Source organism: Hyperoodon ampullatus, assembly GCF_949752795.1.
Source record: "Hyperoodon ampullatus genome assembly, chromosome: 19".
NCBI classification, from domain to species: domain Eukaryota; kingdom Metazoa; phylum Chordata; class Mammalia; order Artiodactyla; family Ziphiidae; genus Hyperoodon; species Hyperoodon ampullatus.
In genome coordinates, this window is record NC_136932.1 from 43,569,787 (window position 1) to 43,581,334 (window position 11,548).

The 11,548-nt window shown below is 37.6% G+C and overlaps 1 protein-coding gene across 2 annotated transcripts in view; it reads left to right on the forward strand.

The window, feature by feature from the left end:
* YWHAE (tyrosine 3-monooxygenase/tryptophan 5-monooxygenase activation protein epsilon) overlaps positions 1–10,588 on the forward strand; it is a 44,448-nt gene extending 33,860 nt beyond the window's left edge. For both annotated transcript variants that reach the window (XM_079725277.1, XM_079725276.1), the window contains 4 exons: positions 1,354–1,460; positions 2,116–2,322; positions 4,666–4,802; positions 9,627–10,588. In XM_079725277.1, coding sequence (XP_079581403.1) covers positions 1,354–1,460; positions 2,116–2,322; positions 4,666–4,802; positions 9,627–9,679 — 504 coding nt within the window. In that variant the 3' untranslated portion in view covers positions 9,680–10,588. The remainder of the gene's footprint in view (positions 1–1,353; positions 1,461–2,115; positions 2,323–4,665; positions 4,803–9,626) is intronic.
* The last annotated feature ends 960 nt before the right edge of the window (positions 10,589–11,548 follow it).

Below are 11,548 nucleotides of genomic sequence, written 5' to 3' on the forward strand. Positions count from 1 at the left end.
CACAGTTAGGAGTATGGACAAGTGAAGGTCATGGAGCTGAGATGAGGGAACTGTGTTGAAAGGAACATGATAATACCTTGGTGTGTGATACCCGGAATTGTAGAGGTAAGCTGTAGATACTCAGTGAATGTGGGTGAAGAGCCTGTGGAGATCTACTGATAACAGAAATTGAGAAATTAAAACATAGTGGATGAGCTTCCAAGGAGGAAGGGTTTGGACTATTAGGAGAGCAGTCATACTGAGTCAGTGAGGAGTTAAGAGATTCAGAAATCATCCTTCTCTTAGAGTAGTCTATCTTTACTTGAAAAGCCATAAAGAAGGTAGTTCATTCAGGAGAAAGCTGGTTTTACTTAGGATCAGAACGAGATTATAGGAGAAGAGAGAGTGGGCGAATTATTTTTTTATTTTTTTTTTTTATTTTTTTTTTTTTTGCGGTACGCGGGCTTCTCACTGCTGTGGCCTCTCCCGTTGCGGAGCACAGGCTCCGGACGCGCAGGCCCAGCGGCCATGGCTCACGGGCCCAGCCGCTCCGCGGCACGCGGGATCCTCCCAGACCGGGGCACGAACCCGCGTCCCCTGCATCGGCAGGCGGACTCGCAACCACTGCGCCACCAGGGAAGCCCTGGGCGAATTATTTACAGTGGGAAGGAGGACGTTCCAGAGGGCATGAAATGAATTTGGAAAGGTTGAACAACGTCACTGTAGTAATAGAAAATGGAAAGCAGATTGTGTATATATGTTTAGGAGTAGTGTGTGTTTTTGGCATGATAAACGAATTGGGACGAGTGGCAATATTTCCTTGAGTTTACAGATTTTTGGTGTTGTAACTGGCTGTGGATCTACCACTCAGGTAGTTGGCTGTTGAGCATAGTAGTGGTTAGAAATGTGAGCCTTGGAAGCAGAATACCTTGGTTTGAATTCTTATTCCATCCCTTACAAACTGTGACTCTAACCATGCAACCTTACCTGGGTTCAAGTTCTCACTCTGCCCCTAAGTTCTTTAAGTTAGTGATCTTTGGACAAATACAGTAATCTTTGTTTTCCCATTAAGTGGAGACAATAGTTGCTACCTCATTAAAGAAGCTACTTAATATAAATGTGCTGCATTTAGTTAGTAGTAATCACTGTTAGTTCTGTAGCTGAACTGTGAGAGTTTTTTTAAGCACTTAAGTAATGGCACTTAGGAAGAAAGACTTTCCATAAACCGGAGACAGCTTTTCTCTGCTTTTGTATTAAGAGAGGGAAGGGGGGTGGTTTGGAGAGGGGTATGCATGTTCTCTTCTCCAAAACCAGAGATAGAATGTGATCATTTATATATAATTTTTTAAACAATTTTTTTGACTTGTTTTTCAGGTTGAGACTGAGCTAAAGTTAATCTGTTGTGACATTCTGGATGTACTGGACAAACACCTCATTCCAGCAGCTAACACTGGCGAGTCCAAGGTTTTCTATTATAAAATGTAGGTTCTATACTAGAAGGGAAAATGTCAGATAAATGTTGGCTCTCTTAGAATCATCACTTTTTAATGTAGGTTTACAACATTTTATTTAACGTTGGAGAGATAGTTACGGGAGGAGTGAGTCTCAAATTAATTTTTGAATACTCATTTGCAGATTCACTGCTAAGAAGAATCAATATTACTGCATTTAGGTGGTCAGACTATTACTGTAAAAATGTACTAGGTTTCGCTTTACCTATTCATACTCATTTGCTTGTGTGGGGCTGCCCCCCTGGCTACAAGCAGTGCATTACACAGTTCAGTCTTAACAATTTATATGGAAGTTTTATTTCATGATTAACAAACTGTTGTGCCATTCTTTGGAACCACTTTTTATATTTAATTCTCGTCTATCAAGTGATAAATTTGTTGATTTTTGAGCCTTTTCAGTTAATTTCTCTAGGATTTTGCTTATATTTGGCAATGTGAAGTCTCTGAGGAGGAAAACTAAATAGATGAGTCAGTCATTCCTGAAAGAGACTTTTTGAAATTATTGAAGTATACCTGTTTCATATTTTTGTCACATACGTGATCTTATGTAATACAGAAACTTTTTAACAACTTATTTAAAAAGCATTATTCCTAATTCTGTTTTTTTGTTTTTGTTTTGTTTTAGGAAAGGGGACTACCACAGGTATCTGGCTGAATTTGCCACAGGAAATGACAGGAAGGAAGCTGCGGAGAACAGCCTAGTGGCTTATAAAGCTGCTAGTGATATTGCAATGACAGAACTTCCACCAACACATCCCATTCGCTTAGGTCTTGCTCTCAATTTTTCCGTATTCTACTATGAAATTCTTAATTCCCCTGACCGTGCCTGCAGGTAGGTCATGAAAGAGAACAAACGCTCTCACTTTGGAAGTAAAAAAGGTTACAAAGGAGAATAGCTACTTGTTTTTTGTCTTGTTCCTTGGGACTGCCTTCGTTGGCTTGGCCCTGTAATAAAGAATTATTCTGGCTTTTAATGCAGCTGTTTTGGATGATACAAAGACAGACCTATCTCATTTCACTAGGATAGCAGTTAGGATAATTATGTTGATGGGGAAAAATCTGATTGGTAGATTGAAAAGAACCTTGTTACAGAGTAAGAGGAAGGAATGGGGAATTTTCATAATAGAATTATCTTCATTTCTGTATATTAGCTTTCAGTCTTTATAGCATGTGTTTAATTAATATAGTTATGCTCTTAGTGTACATGTCATTTTGTATTTTCTGTCATAAAATTTGGCACCCTATTGACGTATGTAAAAGTACTCCCCTATTTATACATCAGATTGTTCCTTTTTTTTTTTTTTTTTGCGGTACGCGGGCCTCTCACTGTTGTGGCTTCTCCCGTCGCGGAGCACAGGCTCCGGATGCACAGGCTCAGCGGCCATGGCTCGCGGGCCCAGCTGCTCCGCGGCATGTGGGATCTTCCCGGACCGGGGCACGAACGCGTGTCCCCTGCGTCGGCAGGCGGACTCTCAACCACTGTGCCACCAGGGAAGCCCCCTGTTCCCAATTTTTGATACACATATAAATTTAAGGAATAGCTTTATGTACATAGCTTTTTACTTTTTAAATATACATAACATGAAGTTTAGTGTTCTATTTTTTAAAAATCTTCTTTCTTTCTTTATTTGCTGCATTGGGTCTTCCTTGCGGTGCGTGGGCTTCTCGTTGTGGTGCCTTCTTTTGTTGCAGAGCACGGGCTCTAGGTGCGCGGGTTTCAGTAGTTGTGGCTTGCGGGCTCTAGAGCGCAGGCTCAGTAGTTGTAGCACACGGGCTTAGTTGCTCTGCGGCATGTGGGATCTTCCCAGACCAGGGCTAGAACCACTGTCGCCTGCACTGGCAGGCGGATTCTTAACTACTGCGCCATCAGGGAAGCCCTAGCATTTTGTTTTTAAATGTGCAATTCAGTGGCATTAAGTACACCCACAATATGGCCTGTCACCACTATTTCTAAAACTTTTTCATCACCTGAAACAAACTGATCAATAAACAGTAACTCCGTATTTCCTTCTGCCCCAGTCCCTGGTAATCTCTACTTCCTGTCTTTATGAGTTTTCCTATTTTAGCTACTTCATATAGTAGGAATATGTATTTATTCTTTGTAACTTCAGTGTTCTTGAGTATGTAGGAATCAGATATTCCATGAAAGGAGAGATTTTCCTGATGTAAGGTGGATTCATTTGAATGCAAATAAATATTAATTTATCTAAAAACATTCTAAATGTTGCTAGTCGAGTTTGTCCAAACAGGTAATATGTCTTGACTAATAAAGAAGCTATAGCTGTTTAGCTGATAGTACTGGTTGAATCTTTCATTGCCATTCTCCAGGCTAGCTGTCGCACACGTAGCTTCAACTTAGTCCTTTCCATGCTTTTGCTTTAATCTGAAGTGTGCCATTTGTGCTGTTTTCCTACCCATTAATTAGTTCAAATATGACCTCCCCATTTGCTCCTCCTCTTGGATCCCTAAAGTACTTTCTCCAGGATAGCACTTCATCCTCCTTTTACAGTAGTTATTTATGTGTCAGTCCCTCTATTCTTAGATGTTTTAAAAAGTTCATTGTGTACCCAGGTTATGTCTCTCTTTCCTCTTTTCTTTTCCCCACCCATGTCCATCATCACTTGGTGTACATAGTAGGCAGTACTCAATAAGTGAATGTGAATTTTGTTTCATTTTAACTGTAGTAATTCGCTTATATGATCACATTTTTGTGAGTTCTGTATTGCCTATTTTTCTTGCTCCATTAACATTAAATTCTGTTGGATTAAATTGTGAGATACTGTCCCAGAGTTTTCTCTTTTTGCATTAAAACTTCGTTAAATAAGTGAACTGTTGACTAGAATTTGGAAATACCTTTAATATGCATGTATTTTGGTGGTGGATTAGAATGGAATTTGGTCTGCTTGTCAAAAGCATAGTCATAAGTGGAACTCCAAAAGTTCCAGTAGTTCCAAAGTTGCTGGATTACAGAATTAAAAAGGCAGTTAATAGGAAGTTAATTTTCTTCAGTTACATCTGCTTTTCCTTTATTTCAGTGCCTAAACCCAAGCATTCAGTGTCGCTATTACTGTGTGATAACTGAAGAAAAGACTGAAATTTAACTTATGTCATTTCCAATTCTGGTTTTGGACTTTTTTAGTTTATTTTTGTAATACATTTATGTAAACACTTGTAGGTTGGCAAAAGCAGCTTTTGATGATGCAATTGCAGAACTGGATACGCTGAGTGAAGAAAGCTATAAGGACTCTACGCTTATCATGCAGTTGTTACGTGATAATCTGACACTATGGACTTCAGACATGCAGGGTGATGGTAAGGAGACTGAAGTTGAAGTGTTGTCTCTTTCAGTTGTTGGATCTGTTTACTCTTAGAAGTTGGGATTTCTTTACATTAAGCTACAATTTAGACTCAACAGCCTTTCTTCCAAACTATCAAATTTTGATTACTGCCTTTACCGGAAATGATATCAAAGTACAGTCTTCCATTTTGGTCTGTAAGATGATAAAAGACCTGTTTGGGAAAGGGGATCTTTTGTTAATATTCAAAGATTTAAAGTTTTGCCTCTAATACTGTTTGCTAAACTTAGTTTACCTCTTCTCTCACACTGTGTTTTGAAAGATGGAGGGAGAGGAAGCAGTTCATATTATCATTTCTCAGATGCAATTTTAGGGGGTCTAAGGTTAATTGTATTTGATTGTCATGATCACTGCTTTGGCTGAGTGGTAATCCTCAGGTTAAAGCTAGATGGTTGGGGGGAAGGGTAAGCTGTGACAAAGTGAGAGAGTGGCATGGACATATATACACTACCAAACGTAAAATAGCTAGTGGGAAGCAGCCGCATAGCACAGGGAGATCAGCTCGGTGCTTTGTGACCACCTAGAGGGGTAGGATAGGGAGGGTGGGAGGGAGGGAGATGCAAGAAGGAAGAGATATGGGAATATATGTATATGTATAACTGATTCACTTTGTTATAAAGCAGAAACTAACACACCATTGTAAAGCAATTATACTTCAATAAAGATGTTAAAAAAAAACAAAAACAAAAAACTAGATGGTTATAAGTAGATATTTATGAAGCATCTTTTCTGTGTGGAAATCTTTTATCTAAAAAAAAGAACTAGTTTACCTCTGTATTCTACACAACAAATGGCATGTCCTGCCCATAGGTCCTTATTTAAGAGGTCTGGTGTAGTGTCTTGTTTTCTAGCGTTGCAGTTGTAAATAGTTACTAGAATATTTTATAAAATTTAATCTTGTGATGGGCGGTGGGGTGGGGTGGGTGCTTAATGTTTCTTCCAGTTGTAAAAGGCCAAATTTGTCACGTTCCTTGATTTTAAAGGATATTTTATTCTGCCCATTTCTAAAGAATTGTTTTAATCCATGATACATCATTGAAGGAGGGGGGATGGGACGGGGAGATGGACACAAACTAGTGTGGCATGATAATTATGAGAGTTTTTGTAATTGGTGGTGGTGATATGGGGAGTGGAAATAAAGTTTCTTGTCACTTTCAGCTACAGATCCTTTAAGAGTGTATTACCCAAACTGAAGCATATGTTGTATTGCTTGAGGCTAGCTGTATTTTCCATTGGTCAAACCAACATGTTGTACTGTATTTGGAAACATACTTTTTAAAGATGTATTTGAAAATGGGTGTCAGGGCATATAGGTTGACAGTGGAAGGATAAAGTCAGATTTTAGAATTATCTTGAGTCATGGTTACTGAAGTGAGAATTAGGTGACTCAGCTTCTAAAGTGCACCAGCTTGATGAACTATTTAGAAACTTGACTAGGGTTGGCTTGATATATGTGGCACATGTGACCTACTTGCACACTTTACCAACAAAGCCAGATGGAGCCACAGATGACTTTTCATTCAACACAGTACTTGAGGGGCAACCAGTACCAGTCTGTGGGACTCAAAACCAATTTAACCATCTCTGAACTAATGACTAAGGTTCCTTCCAGCTTTAAATTCTATTGTATTCTAACAATAACTACTAAGAAGAATGGCCAAATAGCTGTGGACTCTTCACAGTCACCCCCAGCTCAGAGAAGACTAATATCTCTGCCTGTTTGAGGGGATAAAAGGAAAGCATGTGGAGAGTTTGGTAAGCGGTATTGACCTATAAGTAAGCTCTATACCCCTTTGACCTCTGGGGATGTTTTTTTGAGGGTGAAAAGTAACAAAAAGAAGGTGACTTTGAAAAGCAATTTTTTTTAGACATTTGATGCCAGCTCTTATAACTAAGTTGCTAGATTACAAAAATAAAGTCTATATTTTTCATTATCACTCATAACCAAGAATTGATTGAGGGTAGACTGTATGTCACTCTATTTTTATACAGAACCAAAGATAATGCTTTCTCTTGGTTATTGAGCATTGTTTTATGAAATGGATCATTTAAAAATAGGGTATCTTTAGATTTGTTATGTTTTCATAGTTGGGAAGGTTCTTTGTACAAATTGTTTTATTACATTTTAGGGTAGATTTCTCTTTAATCCTAAAACACTTAAAAATCTAGTGAAATTCAGTTGCATCAATTCCTTTTCACTTTGTAAATTGACCAATTAATTAAATTTGGTCGAAACAGACTGATTTTCATTTAAGAGGTTTGTCGCAAAATATTTGGAATTATGAAGCAGTTTAATGTGAAAAATTCAAGTGGTCTATCTTGAAATTTTAGCAATATTAACAAGCTATCTGAACTTACAAATTGTTGTCGGACTAGGAAATTATTTTCCAGTTTTGATAAAAGGTAGAGTATTACATGTTAAATTAAATTGGTTTTGTGATTTAGAATCAATGCTGAATGTAGAAGAATTTTGGTCATGAAATTGGTCAGGATGTTACTTGCATTTATTTTAAGGATTATTTAGATGGTTTTCTCCTTTTTTACTTTAAATATGAAAAATGGTGTAAAAAACCTTTTGAATTGAGGGTTTCTAAAGGAAGAAGTATATATTGTTCACAAGCCTTTACTTACACGTTTATATGTTTTTAACTGCAGAGTATGTTAATGTCTGTCTGGGTCTGTTGAAACATAATTCTTTAAAGGGAGCACCACTTTTTCTCATCAAGTGATTTCAGTCCTTTTCTCTTAACCTGTGGTCAGAGGACTGTTAAATACACAATTCCATAGAGAGGAAGTGTGTTCTCTCTGCCCGTTCCCCTCCTCCCCCCCAAATCTAGAAACTGGGCAAAGAAATATGTATCTGAAGAACCCTTTTTGCCCCCCTTCTGTATACCTTTTAAGAGGATATTATTTCATCCTCTTAAAAAGGAACAGATTATTTCTTAGAGTGAAGTTCATACAAAGTAAAAAGATCAAAATCTGACTCCCCTAAATCATTGATGTTTTCCTTTGTCCTGCTCTTGGTTTATTTTTCTTGTAATGTTGCTTTCATATGATTGTTCTCCCTCCCTTTCTCCTTGCAATATAGATTCCTAAAGGAAAATCCAACTCTTCCTTTCCTAAAAACTCTACTTTGTAAGTCATTATCATGGCACAGTGAATTCTGCTTTTAGTTTTGGTTCTTCACTAATCATGCCTGCATATCATCATCTTGTCGCTTAAAAAACTGCCTGTTCTACATTCCAGGATGTGAAACCTTCTAAGACATTTATGATCTGCTACCCCTGTCTACCTCTGTTTGGGTGTGACTTATGTGACAGTATTTTTATGCCAAAGTTACTTGGAACTTTTGGCAAATCTAATGGTTGCTTATGAGTAAATTAGAGTGTGCTCTGTTGTTGTATGTTAACCATATTTTGGCAGCGTATGGCTGTTAAAAATGAGAGTGAACGTTCCTATCATTTCCTAAGTTTGAATACATTATTGTTCTCCGGGGAAACAGTTGGGCGGACCATCATTTCTTCCCGCAGTAAATAGTTACTTTTGTCTTTCCTTGCACATCTTTTTCTAAATGTGAGTCAAAAATCTTTATGTACATTAAGTACTTTTAGAGTTAAACAATCAATGTCAAATATTTTCATCACAAAAGAAATGTTAAAATGACTGAAACTATCTTTACTTAACCCTTATTGCCATGACAGCATTTATTGTATCAAGGTCTTTAAGACTGTTGAAAAGCATTCCTCAGAGTTTTGCTTTATGTCTGTAGGCAGCCGGTCTTAGTGTCATTTGTCCATTCTAATTAAGTAATTTAACAAGCACTATGAATGGATGGGTTGTCTGAACTATCATACCATGATTGTTGGGTTAGTTAATTGATTTTCATTTATTTTGATCAGACTAGTAACTACATAGGAATTACAAGTGGCTTGTTAAAGAAGAAGAATGTAACTTTTACCTGTTTATTTTTTGGCAAAAGCCTGCATGCTTCCTTATTATGGCTGACTTATTTAATGCTGCTTAATAGGTAGATGATTCTCTGGTAAATAGGCTGGCTTTCTGTTGCATGTCATAGTGCAGTTGAAACTCCTCAGGCTAATCATCGTGTTCAAAGGGAAAAGAAAAGTGGCATGAGAGAACTGGTCCAAATGCCCTTCTTTAATAACCTCAGTGGTCTGGTTTACTTTGAGCATGCTATTCCACTCTGGAGTGAGAAATTGTGTTTATGGTTTGGTGTGACTGTCCAGGATGCAAAATGTGTAAAATATTCGTTTACAAAAGCAGAATCCTCCCTCTAAAACTGTAGAACTCCTTTGAAGAATTTTACTGCTCAATTCTCTTATTGAAACATTTCTAATAATGGGGCCTGCAGAAAAATAAGATTTTGCAAAAAATTATAAAGTACTCTTGGTTCTTGAAGAGGTGAGGTTATTGAGAAAGAGTATTTTGACTCAAGATATACATGAAAGCTTGAAAATCATTTTAACAATATGGTTACCTGGCTGTCTACCTAAGAGCTTTTTTAGCATAAAAACACTGACTTTTACTATGCATCCGTTTTTGTTTTTTTTTTTTCATCCTGTTGATCATTCAGGACCTTGATCCAGCAGCACCTCTTGGCTTAGGCATCTCAGGTGTCAAGGTAGAAATCCTTTGCCTGTCTGTGTTTAAACCAATTGTAGCAAATATAAGGAGTCTTTATGCTTGGAATGATACCCTTGTGACCACAACAGCCTAGTTTAATCATTATGAAATAATTAACTGTCATTCTTCTTTGCAGGTGAAGAGCAGAATAAAGAAGCGCTGCAGGATGTGGAAGATGAAAATCAGTGAGACATAAAAGCCAACAAGAGAAACCATCTCTGACCACCCCACACCTTCCCATCCCACCCCTCTTGGAAATTCCCCCATTGTCACTGAGAACCACCAAATCTGACTTTTACATTTGGTCTCAGAATTTAGGTTCCTGCCCTGTTGGTTTTTGTTTTTGTTTTTGTTTTTTAAAAAACAGTTTTCAAAAGTTCTTAAAGGCAAGAGTGAATTTCTGTGGATTTTACTGGTCCCAGCTTTTAGGTTCTTTAAGACACTAACAGGACTGCATAGAGGCTTTTTCAGCATTACTGTATTGTCTCCTGCCAGATGTGGCAAAGTCACCATTAGAAATGGAAATTACATTCGAAAGCCATTAGACTTTTAGGTGATGCAAGCATCTAAGAGAAAGGTTAATCACACTATAGAGGTGTATGTGGTATCATTTTCCCTTTTTCTAATTGTTTAAATTGAACTTTATACCAATGTTTAAAATTAATTGGATGTTAGCTTGAGGTGGTTAAAGGTTGTTTGGGGAGTTTGTTCTAATGGTTTTGCTGTAGAAAGTGTTTCAAACTCTGCTGAAATGTTGCTGAAAAGCATGGTGCTGGTAACAGTTCAACAATCCGTGGCTGCTCATTCTTGCCTACTTTACTCTCCCTCTGAAGCAGGTTAGCATTGAAGGTGGTAATGGAAAAGCCTGCATGCGTGTTCAATTCTTTGTTTCTTCTCCTTCCCTCTCCCCCTGGGCCCCGCCCCTCCCCTCCTTCGCTCGCTCAACCTCTTTTGTTCAGTATGTGTAACTTGAAGCTAATTTGTACTACTGGATATCTGACTGGAGCCACAGATACAGAATCTGTATTGTTCTTACTGAAACACAGCATGGATTAACATTAAACTTAAATAAAACAAACCTAAATTAAAAATGCCAAACATCATTGCGCCTCCATCCTTTATCCTTCTAAAATAAAATCTCTAGTCTGAACATATTGATTATATTGTTTGCCTGGATGTGAAAAAGATCCCATTTATTTTTTTCCTTCCGTAAACCACTTGTCTGTTTCCCAAAAATGATGTATATTTCTGGGGGGAAAATACCTGTAACCTGGTTGTGAAGAACAAGTATAAGTAGTGCAAGTATCCTGTCTTCTAAACCAGATAACAACACGATGTTTATTTTAATCATTAAAGTGCCAGTGTGTATTTATAATACAAGGTGTAATTGTGGATCATCTAGCATGGAATTTTTGGGGTTGTGCAACCAAAGGCTGAATATGTGAATGTGTCAGAATAATCCTTCTTAGGCTGAGGGAAAAATCCCCCCCGCCCCAATCAGTGACAGGAGCAGAGAAGAATGATTAAATTCATTCTCAGTATATGTGTACACATGGTAAAACAATAGTATGGTAGTCCCCTTTATTAGAAACACTCAATGTAAGAATATCTTCCAGAGATCATATACATCAGTGCATATAGATAGTTAGTATAGATCATTGTCAGGCATTGAGATCTGTCTCATTCAAATGACTGCCTCACATTGATGTACTCCTGATTTTTGGGGGAAAAAAACAGTTGACTACTTTTGGACATTCAGATTATTTCCAGCCTTGCTGTTGTAAATGGTGCTGCAGTAAATGCATGTGTATCTGTATGATACATTTCTAGATTTCCTGTGTTAGAAAACACATACTTCTCAATTGGTAAATACTATCTCCCTCCAAGAATTGTTCAACATTATAGCCCCATCAGCAATGTATGAGACTACTAGCTTCACCACACTTGACTTGTTGCCAAATGAGATGTTGACACCAAAAGTATACCTTCGTAGTAAATACTTGGGAAATAAGTAGATTAGTGATGTACTAGTAGTTCTTATTAAAATAAGTATGTAGA